The sequence below is a fragment of the Euwallacea fornicatus genome, chromosome 14 (genome assembly GCF_040115645.1).
Source record: "Euwallacea fornicatus isolate EFF26 chromosome 14, ASM4011564v1, whole genome shotgun sequence".
NCBI classification, from domain to species: Eukaryota; Metazoa; Arthropoda; class Insecta; order Coleoptera; family Curculionidae; genus Euwallacea; species Euwallacea fornicatus.
The window spans coordinates 906,799-924,048 of record NC_089554.1 but is presented as its reverse complement, the minus strand read 5'-3'; the positions used below and the strand labels follow the sequence as shown (position 1 = coordinate 924,048).

At 33.5% G+C, this 17,250-nt stretch overlaps 1 protein-coding gene across 5 annotated transcripts in view; it reads right to left on the bottom strand.

Annotated features, from left to right (window-relative positions):
- Window positions 1-17,250, bottom strand: part of LOC136343332 (neurotrimin-like) — a 307,358-nt gene that overhangs the window by 38,624 nt on the left and 251,484 nt on the right. For 3 of the 5 annotated variants that reach the window (XM_066290004.1, XM_066290002.1, XM_066290001.1), the window contains 2 exons: window positions 12,776-12,939; window positions 4,619-4,841 (listed from right to left, as the gene is read on the bottom strand). In XM_066290004.1, coding sequence (XP_066146101.1) covers window positions 4,619-4,841; window positions 12,776-12,939 — 387 coding nt within the window. The remainder of the gene's footprint in view (window positions 1-4,618; window positions 4,842-12,775; window positions 12,940-17,250) is intronic. The other 2 variants (XM_066290005.1, XM_066290003.1) reach the window with 1 other exon arrangement.

Sequence of the window (17,250 nt, the reverse complement as noted above, 5' to 3'; positions counted from 1 at the left end):
AAGGTCTGAGGTTACAATCTTTAAACCTACAAAGTTTAACTGACTGGCACAGGTTCGTCGTGGTATGACTAAAGGTCGTATTTGACTTCCCTGCTCTTGCAGGTTATACAGGGTGTTAATGAGTACGTGTTACCAACTTATAGGGCATACAGGAATATGAAAATTGACCTACTTTTATTAATAAACCCACGTGCGGAGACGCACCGTGTTCGACCCATGGATATATTTATTAATGATGCTCCTATTTACTAAAACACGGCAAATGACACCCATTACAACTTTTTAACCTGTCAATACCTACATTAACTGTACATAATAACGATCGCTAACCTCAATGCACGCATTGAATCTACGTATCATATTTCGATGCAGTCTTTCTAAGATGTCAGGTTTTGCCTGTATTTCTTGCGCTGTAGCCGTAATATGTGCCAATAAATCTTCGTTCGACTCGAGGGGTGTTTCCTACACAAGAATGTTCATATGACCCCATAAAAAAAGTCAAGGGGAGTTAGGTGGGGAGAGTGTGGTGGCCATGCATCTGGTCTTCCTCTTTCAATGCATTTTCACTGATTTTTTTGTTTTTTCGAAAGGCTAGCGAATACTGTGCTGTCGTTCCATTTAGTTATAGCTGAATTTGACGACAAATGTTCAGAGGCACTTCTTTCAGCAATTTGGGTAAAATTTCTTGCACAAAGTTCAAGTAAATGGTAGGATTAAGATGAGTTTGAAGAAGGTATGGTTCAATTGAATGGTCACCGACAATACTAGGCCACACGTTGATTCCGAATTTGAGTTGAAAGTTGGCAGACCGAATACCACGAGGGTTTTCGTCTGCCCAAATATGACTGTTGCGGGAGTTAAAAATACCCTTCTTGGTAAAGGAAACTTCGTCAGAAGAAAGATCAAACCGTGGAAATTTAGATTCTATTTGACAATGTTATACAAACCACCGAGAAAAAATAGTGCGTAGTACATAATCAGTTGGACTTAGCTCTTGATCTATTTGAGGACGATAAGGGTCGAGCTGTTGTTCTGTCAAAACTTGTCAAAGGGTTTCACGATTAACTTTCATGTTCCTGGCAATAGTTCGTGTGCTACTTGATAGATCTTGTTCAATCCTATGAAGCAGCTCTTCTTTATATTCTATGGTTCTACGACTCCAAAATTTGCTCTATTAACTGCTACTCTTCCTGTTTCCTGTAAATGCTGAAATACTCTGGCGAACACTCTATGCGATGAATTCGGCCAATTGGGAAATTGAGCTAAATGAAGCTGTTCTGCTTTTTTATCATTACATTAAGCTTAGCCGTAAAAAAAGACCATGTTCGCGCAATCGCTAAATGTGTGCTCATTCATGATGCATCCATAAATAAATTAAACTATAAAAACTCAGCCAATCTAAAAAATTTGACACATCAATATTGCTAATAGTTATCAAAAGAATGACAGCTTACTTTAAAAAAATCAAGGTAATCACAGAAATAATGCGCATACGAGTGGGTCATTAGCCGTGTTTGATTAATGTGAGCATCATTAATAAATCTAGTCATGGTTCGAAAACAGTGCTTTTCCGCATGTGAGTTTATCAATAAAAGCTAGTAAATTCTCAATCCCCCTGTATGTCCTATAAGCACGTAACACGTATTCATTAACATTCTGTATATATATACTTACAGAGCAGATATTTTTACTTGGTTAATAATGAGTGTATTTTGTGATCATATTGAGAATGTACCTGGGAGACTAAACGGGATATGACTGTTTCTTTATCTCTAGATGTACGAAATCAAGAAGAATATGGAAATATGTTACATTTAAAAAGATTTTTTATAGACATAAATTAATAAAAAATGTGACTGACTTCGTCATGTAAGTTATGACCTCTAAACATAGTAAATATAAGTAAAACTTTGAGAAAAACACAAAGAATAGGAAAACGGTCATACATCCGCATGTATTTAATTAAATTTTTAAAAACATTTGTAAATCAGGTTAATAATGGCCTTATTCTGAGTGTCCTGACGAATCCTGGACACAGAAGATTAACATGGGAAATCGGTTTTTATGTTTTTACGCTTGCTCGCATCATACAAATGAAAAACATTTTCATGAAGGCCATAATATTCAAGACCAGCCATAATTCTGCAATTTTATCACTCTTTTAATTAAAACCGTTTTGCCTCAAAAGATCTCCAAATTTCAAAAAGTTTAATATTCTGCGTAACCGTTCTATGCGACGATTGGTCAAAATTAGGGTCAGAATTAAACAAATACAAAGTCTCTCTCAAAACAAGTGTAAAAAACCCATATCAAATGAATTTTCTGTTTGTTTATTTAACTTTTTATTTAAATATAACATAGGAAAAGTGAAAATAAATTAATTAAAAACTACTTATATATTAAAAGTCAACAAAACATTAATGAGAAAACATATAATCCGAAAATATAAGTTTTTTTTATAAAAAATATTTTTATTTAAAAAAAATCTATAGATCATTTTTCAAAAATGATCATAACAGGAAATGTGTATTCTATGTTAAATTACGAATTTCCTGCGGAGATTCTGTTTAGTAAATGAGATAAAATATATATGTGCTGTGTCTTTGTGTTATCATCATAGATTAATAAGAAACTTGTTTATTTGCTGTCTCGACATGAAAGTACGTCACATAATAATCATCTTCAGTTTGTCTACTGATTTTTCATTCAATTAACTTTTAAATCAGTTATAAATTGTATAGAAATTAAAAAAGAGTTAAATTTATTTGACATAGGGTTTTTACACTTGTGTTATTGGCGACTTTGTATTTGTTTAATTCTGATCTTAACTCTGACCAATCGTGGCCTCAAACGGTAACGCCGGACATTAAATTTTTGGTTTTTGGGGATGTTTTGAGCCAAAACGGGTCTAAGTAGAAGATTAAAAAAATTACCCAATTATGGTCGATCTTGAGTACTATGTCCTCCATGTAAAAGTTTTTCAACTGGATGATCCCTGTAGGTGCAACAAAAATAGGAACCGAATTTCCATGTTAATCTCGTGTGGCTAGGATTTACCTGGGCACCCGAGATATGTATATTTTGATTTCCTGTAAAAATATATCTCACAATGCGGTCTCTTTTACAGGTATCTTAGGAAGTATTCGGAATTTTTCCTAATCTAAAGGAGATCCTATATAAGCATTAAATTCCGCATATTTCTCTCAATTTAATCGCTCTTTTATTTATCGCAATTCCCGCAAATTTGTTTGTCGCAGCCTGTAGAGGAATTGAAATGCGTGGCAAAAATAGAATGATTATTTGAATATTAAAATGAATTTTTTCCCCAAAGGCCATCAAATATTAGTAAATATCTGCCGCTCATCCATGCGATTCATCTTTTGAGCTTATTTATTTTTGGACCGTTTCCACTCAGAGTACCTCAAAAAATTAAATTAGAATCCGGGATCAGGATTATTAAAAAGTTGTTTCGTTATCTCGGGTTCAATTTAGCAAACCGGAAGCGCTGAACTAAATTGATTTAATATTTTATAATGAATGCAAAGAGAGAACAGGGAAAGAAATGGGCGCGTTTTTAACTATTAATAACTGAAGATTAAACTTGAAAACTTGAAAAATGGAATCTTTTCGTGAACAATGGTGAAGAAAAATGGAAATAAATTTAAATTCATATTGGGCGTAATTTCTTTTAGATTATCTCCTTGCGCCCAGGCTCTTTCGCGAGTTTTAATATTAATACACGTACTCTCTCTTGCTATGGCGTAAAAGTGTTGTTCTTTTATTTCTAGACTTACAACGGCTGAAGGCAAGACATCTCTTAACGAATGATATTTGAAAAAGTGATAAAAATAACTGTATTTCGTGTTTTTTAAAAAACCGTAAATCTCTAAAAAATCCCAAGAAGCCACTGACAAATTTATAAAATTCTACGAAACTCTGTACAATTCCTCTGAAAATTATCTCAGAAAATATTCAGCAATTTTCTTGAGCAATAAAAAATAAATTAGAAAGTTATCTTTGGTGCAAACCTTGAAGACACTTTGAAAAAACGATATGAATGACGATCATTTAAACATGTTTTGAAAATTAGAGTAAACAGAAATTTCTGAAAATCCCTTGGGAATTTCGTAGAAATAACGTTGTTAACAAATGCTGCACTGGAGTGATTACTGATATGATACGATAAAAAGAAATACCTAAAAGGTTTTTTTCTTTAGTTTTGTATCATAACAAGAACGCTGCATAATTTTCGTAGTCTTTAAATTCGACAAAATCGAAAAAAACATTTCTTATAATGACAACAAATCAGGTTTACAGGGAATTCAATTGGGAATAACTTTTAATTTATTCAGTGCCACTCGCATCGATCCACTTTGGGAATTGAAATTCACTGGTAAACAACCATTGAAAGGCGAACTTTCTGCTAAAAGACAGAAGACTGACAAACACTGCTGTTTTGATAGGTGAAAGTTTGCAACTTCACTAAATCTAAATCTAAAGCCGAAACCTGCAAATAGCTAATTTTAGAATTTAAATGGGAAATTATCTTACTCGTGTGTGAGCATAACGTATTTAATTTGTTCACAACAAACTATAAAAACATTAAAAATCTACTTACCAATAACAGTCAAATGAATGAAATGGCTCAAATGCGGCGTCAAAGAGACTTGACACTCGTACACCCCCGAGTCTCTGTGTTGAGGATACTTGATCTGCAGTGTCCAGTCTTCTGTGTGCGGTTGATGGATGGCCCGAAACCTCTGGTCACTTGTATACGTATATCGACCGACTGTCAGTAAGTGCACGTCCCGATGCCTGACCCAGGACACCTGAGGAGACATCTGTAATAAGTTAAAAGGGCCATGTGCGTTTTGGTTTGTGATTTGGGCAGATATAGTATAATAAGAATATTGTGGATTCATTACCCTATATTTCAATACTTTCGATAATGAAGCTTCAAAGCATTTTCAAATAATATTTTCTTTTATCCTTTGAGTTTTTGTCAACTGTTCAGTATTCCTGATGAAAAATTAAAACACCCTGTAGAATATCAATACATTTTATGTGGAATTTCATTATAAATGAGCCATTAAACCTTGTATGTAAGGCCTACGTATATAACGAACTGGTCCCATAAAACTTTATACTACGTATGTATTTACACAGCTAGTAGCCTATAATAATTTAGAGATGATGAGGAATCAAAGTGTGACATAGGCCATTTTTTATATTTATTAATGGGTAAGATAAATTGTTTCTTATGATTTTATTAGATAAATATTGCGGCATTTCTCTCTGCACCGACTGACAGCTATTGCAAAAAATTATTTTGTAGAAATGTTGTAAAACTCACGCCCTAGATCCATCTAAACATAGCGTTTTTCATAATTTTTTTATTAGAGTTGTTGAAGGTCGGCTTAGATTATTTATGTATAATGGTGTTTTTGGAAGTTGCTTTTGCGAAAGTTCTGAAAATGCCAATATGGTTGCAAGGTTTGCATCTTACCAAACCTTCAAAAAGTAATGCTAAAAATAGTAAAAGAAAGAACGTCAGAAAAGAATGCTATTTTGAGTAGAATTAATCGAGTATCGACAAAAACTGTGCCCTTTCTCACAATGCTCCTGCGTTATAATAAAATTTTCCCCCCTTCATTCATTCGTCGAAAAAGTTGCGAATTTCATGTTGAAATATCACACCTTTCAGCCCCGAGACTTCTCTTAACAGGGAGCAAATATATTAAGTTCCGAAAAGCCATTGTTAGGCTGATATTGAGGCGGGAAAAGAGTTTTAACAAAAACAATAGAGACAAAGGAAACGTTCTCGGTGAAAACGAAGTTTGCGAATAAGCCGTGGGCCATATTCCAGGCGAATTACCTGGTTGAGCGGTAAACTTCGTTAAAAACATTCGGTTGCTTTTGACAGAACGCTTCCCTCTATTACAATTTTAGACGCAGTTTCAGAAAGGTTTCACACTGAGCTGAGCGCTTTCAACTGATTTTGTTCGGCTTTGAATTCAGCTACACGCAATGGTAACATAATAAAGGGCTAAAGCTGTAGCTAAAATGGTTAATGCTGTATGTGGGATTAAATAGTTATATATTGTGTAGGTAAGTTCATTGCCTTGGGAAGCTAACTTCATGAAATGTTTATAAATCGTCGTTCTAACGTGCTTCAGCACCTAGACAGTGGTCATTTTTAGAGTTTGATTTCAATTAAAAAATTTACATTTTCAATTTTTTTTAACACTTATATATGCTTGAGGGCTTTTTAAATATTATTAAGTATTTTATTTTCGGACATTTTCAAAGGTTTTAAGTGTGCGTAAATTATTACTTTTTTATAAAAAATTGTGTGAGTGTTATGATGTAACTAGCAACAAGACCAGTAAGTGTTCCTGTATAACTCTCTTCATATACCAGCTAAATTAGCATTTATGTAGGTGCAGGCCTTTTTAGAACTAACTTTAACTACTTCGAATGAATTTTAAATGTGGTTTATGCGAGAAACTGACCTTGTGTATAATTATTTATTGAGAGATCTAGGTCATGAATTTTCTATTTTGCATCTCTTTAAAATAACTAACAGTGAGCCAAATCCAGTAAGATTAGAACAAATAACACATTTATTTTCTCCTTATCGGATATCCGTCTCTATATTTTATTACATTTATTTTTCATTTGAGCTTGTTCCGTCTTTTGCTGTCATTAAGGGAAAGATTTGTGCGAGCACCCTTTCTAGCTACTAACTTAAAGTACCTTATTACAGAAAAACCTTAAATACAGCTTAAATGAGTAATTGGCCCTCGGTGCTTTTTAAATAATAATCCAAGAGATTAGTTTTTAAACATTTATTCACATTTTTGGTACAACTAGAATTCACAACGCTTGCGTCCTATTTTAGTCCGAATTCCGTAATTGAATATTCCGTGCTGTCTTATTAAACTTGTATCCAGCTTCATATGATTATCAGGTGTGATTGGAGTATTTCTATGACATTCAATTTGTGAGTAATCTAAGACAGAATGATTTCCCATCACCACATTATTAAATACAATACTATTCATTCTGAATCAGAAACGAACACACTATTAATCAACCTTTAACTGAAAACTCGAAATCAGCATCATTATTTTTCACGATCCTGAGTTGCAAATTTGCCCAATTTTAAATATTTTCCCATGCCGCACAAAATATCAGATTCAGTTTATTACTGTTTTGCATATTAGGGGCCTTAGGCCATTATAACGTCGGTTTTGCATTTTGTCATAATATCCCTGAATGGCCTTATCCATTTTCAGGGAGAGTGATTTAATGGAGATAAAAATCGCATTATGGTCGAGTCTAATTTTAGTTTTAATCTCAGTTGTTGACACATCGGTGATTGCTTTTTTCTTTGAAAGTGGGTAGGTGAATGGATGACCGTAATGAACGTGCATAATTCGCTCTAACTGCAGATAAATAGGAATATCGAACAATAGATATGGGAAACTTCCATGGAAGTTCAGCTTTTATTTGGAATTAGCACAGTGGTAATTTAATGAGAAGTGAACGTTGTTGGATGTTTTGCATTAGTTTGTAGATATTGGAAAGGTAAATTGTTGAAATACGAATTACACATTAATTAATTGAACTGTTTGGATGGTTACGGGCAAATCCACAATAACAGATTAATTGCTCGAATGCGTATATATTTGAATGTGAAAAAAGGAGTAGAATAGTGCAGTTGCAAATAAATATTGCTCACTTTGGCAATCCTGGATGGTTGAGATAAATTAATACTTTTTTTTGTTGAGTTGGAAACTGTGCTTTCTTAGCATGACACAGAATTTGATAGATAAGCTTTTGGTTATACGGGAAGATGACACCGGAAGACTTTTCAGACAGAACTCACGAGAAAGTCAAGAGTGGTGTATTGCTATATATAAGCAGATTGTGGGATCTTAAATGGAGCGGTCGAGTGGTATGTCAGAAAGAGGGTGCTAGAATCATCTAAAAGGTCGCGGATCGCTCTCTTGTTAAGAAAAATGATCCTACGTGGCAAGCAAGACCTGAGGAAGTTAATATTGATATATTAATGTAAACAGCTAAATTTTGGATTCCATATCTGAATGACAAATAAACATATGTTGGTAAAAGTGTGATAGGACATGACACATGAATTTTACTAAGGAAATATGTTCACTTTATCACATTAATTGATCAAGAATTTGCCTTCATTGTTATTTATGGACGAAGTACGGGATAAAATATCGGAAATTATGAGAAAAAATGTCTTAAGAAAGAAAGTAATTATTTTAGTTTTATGCAATGTATGTAAGGAAAACTCTAGAATTGCCGCTAAAATATTCGTCTAGTCCAGAAAAAACAAATCCGCCAATTATATTCGTAAGCCCTACACGGACAAATAAAGGCGTTCGCAGGCTTTAAACACAGTATTTGTTATGGCGAGCACCATCTGGCTCACGGCTCGTTGAGGAGGGCTACGTGGATAAACAGAAGCTAACTCTATTAACATTGGGAAGCTTTTTGTCGAGGTGTTTAATAGGGGCGAAAGGCAAATTTACATTTCGTGCCCGTGCACCATAGAAGATGAAAAAATAACCATTGCTCTCCTACTCGAAATAGACAATATAAAAAAAATATAACAAACTGACCGCTCAGAACTAATGGGACACTTCCATACATAACAACCCTTGGTGGAGCACTTTGCAAAGCAGTTATTCGCATTTGTCCCAGTCTGTGGAAACAGAAAGGGACATGGACAATAAATATGGCGAGAACAATGATCGAAGAGGTCACAGTGGTGAGAGCGAAAAATTATTTATGTTGGCATTTACAGATATGGGTTTGACTCTCTACTGGAGCACAACACTATTTCAGTTTTCACGCAGACAATGAGAAAATTTTCAAACAAAAAGTATCGGAGAAATTATTTCTATTGCGATATCCAAGCAAGTTTCAATGGGATTGAGAAGCTGTTGTGTAAAACTGCGAATTGTATCACAATCTAATCAGAGTTGGAAATTTTTAGTCAGTATAGATTCGTTCAGTGCTATTACTAATCGAAAATTATAATTAAGAGTAAAACAATTTTCAACGTAGAGATTATATGACTAAGTTAATTTAAAGTTTATCGTAGAATTGATAAAATGTATTCACTTCTTTAGATCGCCTAGTGGTCACAAAATATGATGACTACTATTAAGACATTAACCTTGACTTTCTTGAGAAATACTTGATATTTTTCTGGTGGTAGCGCTAAGCCGTGCTCCCACGTAACTCTCGATCGTTCACCTTAAAATGTAACTTCTCGGATCAATACGAACTTCATATTTCTCGTAAGAGAGACGTACGTGAAATAATATATCATCATTGCGTTCCACATAATTCTAGAGATTGTGAATTGCCCTATCTGATCAAAAATAAATCCGCAGTTGCTTATGGAGAAACTAGCGGAGTAGTTAATACAACACTCTGCTAGGGAAGTCGATCTTCTTACTGGCTTTACTTTTCTCAATATTTCCCAAGAAACTTCTTATTTCCTATTCGAGCGTTTTCCATCAAAATCCACTTCAATTTTTCATCAAAATAAATGCCTACATATTAAAATCTGTAGTTACTATGTCTACAAAGATATCAATACAGGTCAAAATGCAATATCGAGTCAATAATATGCAATACCTCCTCCTTTAGTATAAATCCAATTTCATTGTAATCTTATAGTTTCTCCAATTAAGCTTAAATGTAATATGAGCTCTCTGATGCAGTGAAGCAAAACTTAAATATCGACATAGATAGTGCAGTTGCACGAAATCGTGTACTAAAATGTCTCAATATAATTTTATAACGTGTTAATGTAATAAATGTAAAGTGAACTGACGATCTAATATTTGATACTACAACTTTGCACAACTGTTACAACTATGTAACCGGGGGAGGGGGGGAGGGAACTTGTTCTTTCTCCACTTTTATTTCTCGAACTAATATGCGTTATTGTTCTATCCAGAGTTATTCCTTGTAGCAGCCAGATATAATCAGATATCTAGCTTTCTCCAGTATTTTCTTCACATCGTCTTCATATATGAGGATCATTCATTACTTATTGAGGCAAATTGATATAGCAAAAAGACGATTTCGTGAATCGATATAAAAGTTTTAGGGCTTTAACGTGGCATTCTTGTGATTATTTCTGATGAGCCGATTAATAAGATTTTGTAAACATAACTTATAAATTAGTATTTTAAAATATCAAGTCACGAACAACGTGCTATTGCAGAATAAATGCAGAAGGTATTAAAGGTAGTGAAATTTATGTCAAGATTTTAAAAGTGTATGGAAATGATTGTTTAAACCGTTCAAACATTTATACGTGAGTTGAACAGTTTAAAATGGACGCCAAAGTGTCGTTAATGAGCAGCGAAGTGGATGACCGGCTGAAGAAAACAGTTTACGGATGCACACAAAGAAACGAGGCTTCAAATCTTTGAGCTGTTGAAAGCCCGATTATTCACCGAGAAAAAAAGCTTTTTGGAAAGAATTGTAAATTGCCATGTCATGTGGGCACACCACTATAAATTGGAGTCCAAGAAACAATACGTTAAATGAAAATACACAAGTTTTCCAATGTGGGAAAAAATTCAAGGTACAGCCATAAGCGAGTGAAGGGATGCTTACATTTTTCTAGGACTCACATGACCCTATTTTATACGATTTTCTGGAAAACCAATGAACAATCAACAAATAATATAACACTGATATCTTGAAAAACAAATTAAAGCCTACCATTCGCACTAAACGTCGTAGATTTTTGAAAAAAGAGTGATTTTGCTTCACGTCATCGTGAAGTAAAATCACACTTTTAACGTAAGGCCGAATAGGGTACAGATAACTCAAGAGTTTGTTCAAAAACTGGGCTGGGAGATTCTTCCGCATCCTCGTTACAGGATCTACGTGGGAAAAACTATGGCTTTAACGAAGAAATCAATATTTAGCTGCAAATGTGGCTCCGATAACAACCAAAGGAATTTTATGCTAGGAGCATTAGAAAGTAAGAGAAACGAGGGGACAAGTATATCCGTGTTGGGTGAAAGAGGATTGTATCGAAAAGTAGTCAAAATTTTGTATTGATCGAATGAATAGTTTTAGAGCTGTATTAATTTTTCTTGTTACTTATTGAATGACCTTCGTACTTAGGGCCTACCTCGGTAGATGGGTTGAATCTAAATAAATAATAGATTTTAATTTCCATTTCTAATGAGTGTCCTAAAGAATTCGAGTTATTCATAACAGGGAATACATGCCCAAATTATTAATAAAAAGTGAACCGCTTCGCACCAAACAATAAAAGGCCACCTAAATCCTATTACAAAACCTTAAGCGATCCTTGATAAGGAACTTATTTACCAAGTCTTGCTGTGTTAAGAAAAATAATTAAGTAATTTCCTGGGGGTCTATCCGAAAATATGACGTGACCGGATGAGAGTGGAAGATTGATGACGGAACTGCGGTTTTGTGTCTTAAAATTGATGAGTTTTTCGATCGCATCGACGGATTGACCATATTTTTTTCAACTTCGAGAATCGCTTTCGATGTGTGACGTTTAGAAAAAGGATGTTGAGATTTTTTTCGTCGTTTTGTAGTTGAGTTTTAATAGCTAAAAAATTATGAGAAAAGTGCTGGTATTAGTCTTACGTATGTCATATAAAAAAAATATTATTTAATTAAATTACTAACAGCGTCCCTTCGATTTATATTTTAGTGCATTATACGCACAAAATACAATGTGTGTAATGAGTGAAATGTAATGCATGAACTCCAGGTGTCTCGTCATGAAATGTATTAAAGCGATATAGGCTAAGAGTCCTATAACATTTTAGTAATGACACTACTTCAGATTAATATCGTATTTCAAAGTAATTTGTAGATATTACAATATTGACTTAAATCGATTCATTTAGCCCTCGGAAAAATGATATGGTGTACATTTCCATAACTTGATAATGAAAAAAGCTTTTCTAATCCATCAATGTGCATTTTCAGCGCATTTACCAGTGAAGTGACAATTCGCATCGAGCTCACTAGAATTTTTCGTGATAGAATTAAAAGCATTTTAGATTAACATTTCGGAGCTTTTAGTAGATAAAGCTAATTTCCGATTACCACAGCTTCGACCGAAATTGATTTATGGGACAGTTCAATTATTAATATAATCTGCAATTTAATAAATAAGCCAATCAGCCGTAATGTATAATCGGCGAAATTAATACAACGCGAAACGATTATAGGCGCTGCTGTAGCCCTCGCTCGTTGATGTGCTCACAGCTAAAATTCCAATTTCGATTTTATCCTCGATCAGTTTTAAATAAATCGCTTTCATTTTAATTCCGAATATAGATGACTACCAATGATACCGTTTTGAAGTGCAACATAAAATTGCTATTGGAAACCCATAAATTCTCAATACTGAGCTAGAATTTCTTACAATAGTGGCAAATTTTACTTCAATTCACTTAACAAATTACAAGATCGTTATAATCAATGTAACAATTCCATTTAGTGTTGCTCCAGTTAATTTTTTTCAAATTTTAAAGCTTTAACAATTATTCAGAATTTTCATTATCTCTGACAATAAACAAATTTCAAAGGGAGCCTTCACTTTGACGGTATTACCTCATGATTTTTGACTTCATAAATTCTATTTCGTCACTGTGATCTGCCTCTATTAATAAACCATCTATAAGTGCCATTAGGACTGACACAAAATAAATCTACTCACCGTTCTATTTGCTAAATTCTTAACTCTGCAATTGAGATAAGCAGTCTTTCCCAGCAGTGCTGTAACATTCTTGGAGGCGGCAGCATCGAAATGGGGCCCCCTTGTCGTGGTTTCTAAAAGCGTGTTTCCTCCTCCACTACTTGTGCCTTGTACCGCCGATTGAACTGTAATAAGAGTGATTCAGTTAAGTTTAAACATATATTTACCATCATCAATTTAATTTTCTAATAAATTAGCTTGAAAGCTTTCTTTATAAACGATACGTTTATTTCCTAAGATTAATAATAAGTTTACAACTGTGAGCTATATTACTTCAGGGTACTCGTAATGTGGTGTTTACCTGCATATGTAATAATGTTTTCTTTTACTGTTGCAGATATAGTAATATTTACACATGAAAAATAATTTCAATGAAGAATGAATTCTTAAATGAAAAAAATGGAGATTTCCTCTAATGGGAAATATGCTGGAAGACGCCTATTTATTTGATGTAGGGGCTTTCAAGTGTTCACTCAGTTTATTATTATGGGAAGATATGAACATTGCATCTAATGTGCAGTGATCCCAATGTATCGCCCTGGTCCGCAATAAGTGTAATCAGAAGGACGAGCATGCTCCTGTCCTACAGTGTGGGTAAATTTGTAAACTACTTTTCCACAATACATTTTAAAGCAATTCATCCATAATAAAGACAATCTGGAATACAGGGTGTTTTTGGTTTAGCGCCCATTAGAAGTATTTAGAGAACAGTGGGAAATAGTAAATTACAATTTGGTATGAAGTTATTTGAATCTAGCATCTACTGATTGAAAACAGTTTCCGAATGGCAGTGCTTATATAGAAGTACCGTAAATTGATAACAATTATCTTTTTAAATAGAATGACGGTTTTTCATTTTTTAATGATTTCATGATGAATTTCAAGTCAACTTTATGTAACATACTGATAACCTAAAATTTCATTTTTGGAAGATAATTTTTTTTTAATGTTAAGATTAGCAAAAATCTTCAGTGTAAATGAATTTTGTTATATTGGACTAACAAGAGCAAAACAATAAAAAATTGCCAATAGAAAGTCAAAACTTTGCAGTTCGTTTTCCTCAATTTCAATTTTAAAAAATATGAATATGATGGTTTGCGAAATAAATTGAACTATGCTAAAAAGTTATTTTCTTCCAATGGGGGAAACTCAATATTTCATTATTATACATAGGCTAAAAGGCCAATTTATTCTGCGGTCCATCATATAACATTGTTTTATTTTTTTATATTATTTGAGTTCTGGCCAGGTATCCTTACTGACAGAAAAATATTTGGAAATTATTGGTGGACATTTCCAACAATTATTAAAATAAAATGTTGACACGTATAATAGTCAAAAATATTACAGCACAACGCAACTATGTTTTGAATATATATTTTTTATTTTTGGTTTTTATAAAACAATTCTTATGTAAAAATCAAAAAATGATATATGTTTTAATGCAGAATGAAATAGCTTTTTAACCCATGCAATAAAACATGAGATTCCCATTTGAAGAAAATGACTTTTGGCATTTATGCAATATTTTGACTTTTCACTGGCAAAAATTTATTATTTCACCTGTTAGTTCGACCATAACTTTTTTTTACACAGAATATTTTTGCCAAATTTGATGTGATAGTATGTTGCATAAAGTTGACTTTAAATTCAAGATTGAAACATAAAAATATAAAAACATCGTTATTCCTTTCAAAACAACAAAATTGGTAACGATTACCGATAATTTTGGAAATGCTGCCATATTTAAAATATTTTCTATCAATAGATTTTGGATTGAAATGGCTACATACCAAATTGTGGTTTTATAGATTTTGCGGCGTTCTAAATACTTTTAATGAGCACTCAGTTAAAGACACTCTGTATACATAAATTACTAGTTCATAAAATGTGTATCATTGTAAACTACTCTTGTTAAACTACTGCTACAATACTATAACAATTATTCAGTGCCACTTTCATGTGTCGCTGCTTAAAGAAATATGAACTATACTTCTTGATTATGAACTGACAAAATGTGGCATGATAAGTTTTTATATGCCTGGTCCGCAATAAGCATAAAAAATTATAATTTAACAAAATTTTCGAAACCTTCCTTACAACCCGCTTTACCTTGAAAGATGAACTTCTCAATTTGCTGTTCTAATTAAATTAAATTTTCTTAGTTTGCCAAACTTTCCCGCTTTTCTTTGTTTAAAAGCCGTTTCTCATAAACTGCCTACATTATAGGTTAATATGTGTGTAACACCCACATAAAGCCGGGGCCGTTACTTAGCGAAACCCCTAACTATGAAATTTAAATGTGCTTCCCGCATTGTTTACAGGATCCAAATTCGGGAACCGGGGGGATGCGGTCTAGCACACTTATGGCTCAATTCCATAAACGGGTTAAAGTCCAATCGTTTCCTGATAAGACGTCCTTTTGTTCATTAGCCGTTTCAACTGAATTGCTGATTAGGGTCAAAATAAACAATTTTATGGTAATCAAGGGATGTTGACAGATTGAGAATTAATCATTATTAAAGAAATTTTTGGGAAGATGGAATACCTTAGTAATTCCCCACCTGGTTCTAGACATGCTTTAAAATACTGTAGAACATATCAGTTCTCTTGCCTGGAAGGTAATATTCTAGGCTTCTGTGGGGTTCGTTTGAGGATGTGAAATTGTATCCTTCCTCGCCTTTGACGTGTCATCCCAGACAACGTTAAATTAAACAGCTTTTTCATCCCTTGATCTAGGTGTGACACTGATTTATTTAAACTCTGGAACGGGAGCTCTTTAGCGACTGTCGATGCTTTAATAAGCGTGTAAAAGGTTACAGGAGAACCAACGGGGATAGTTTGCATCAAGAAAATTTACCCTTCGATTTAATCCTCCTCCACCGACGACGACGACAACATTCACGATACAGTGGGTAAACGGTTTTACAGAAACTAAATTATATTTTAATTAAAAAGCTTAATATCGCGCCGGAGATTTTGATCGAGAGCAACGGCACCTAAATTAACATATTTTCAGGGAAATAGGGCAGAGATTTTGTCCAATTAAGCAGCCTAGAGATTCATCTTTGATAGGAACGATAAATAGATTTCGTGGGAGACTTTGATGGAGTCAGAGAGAAATTAACAGCATTCACGTTTATAGGCCGGATTTGAGCTATTCGATATTTACAGAGTGCGGAGGCATTCTGCCATTTCACTTAGTAGAATTTCGAGTCATCATAGATTTCTTAAAGACTCCTCTAAGCGAAAAATTACAATTTGCGTTGTCGAAATCGATGTCCAAACAAGTTTCATTTCGGAACTAGTTACATAATGAAAGCAGTTAGCTTCATTTCATAACTGAGTTAACAAATAGGACCAGTAACAAACATGGTTTGCTATAATTCTACAGATATGGGACGTGTATTTCGTATGTTGAAATTTCTGCTTCTTCGTCGGATTTTGTCATCGCACAGCAAAAGTTGTACAACCTTGTTTGAAACTTATTAAGAATTTATGTTTTGACGAAATAATATCGTGTTACATTACCTCGCTCTATCCGTTTCGTTTTTTCAAAAATTTATTTAGCTGAGTGTACAGGGTGTCCCACAAGTGTTTCATTATATTTCAGTGGGTAATAGTACATTGAAAAATAATATGACTCCCTATATAAACCATATTCCAATAATGCTTCATTAAGAAGATACAGGGTGTTAAACTTTACTCAAAAAATCTAACTTTTATTGATATATTCAAAACCGTTTGAGATATGTAAGTGAAATTTGGCATGTTTTGAGAGTTAATGTAGACGCATTTATTTATGCAAAAGGGCTATTTTCCGTTTCACCAGTGACGTGCGTACGGACACCTCTCAGCACATTTTTGAAAGAAAAACATGGTGCGCCACTGCTGTTTATCAAAATAAAAATTATTTTTAGAAGTTTAATTTCATTTAGAAGAAAAATGCTCACTTGACTCTTTTTCGTCCGACGTATCGTTTGCCAGTAAAAAATTGAATACCGTCTATATGCACGATATTCTCTAAATGGTTTTAATAATATTAAGTTTGTTTTAAATATTATTTATTTGCTATAACATTATAGAAATTGTTCAAATTGGTGGCCATTTTGTTCAATACATAATTGAGCTCGCCTGTTCATTCATACTCTGATACGTTGAAATATTCCAGGTGTGTTTTAAGTTTAACACCCTGTATCTTCTTAATGAAGCATTATTGGAATATGGTTTATATAGGGAGTCATATTATTTTTCAATGTACTATTACCCACTGAAATATAATGAAACACTTGTGGGACACCCTGTATATTTGTGGGAGTGACCTTTTTCATAATTTTAGGAATTTTCTTTTCAATGTTTAAAAATATTTATATGTTGATTATCATAATTCAAGGTTTTAGATTTCTTAAATCGTCAATGGACTTTAGACAATTTTG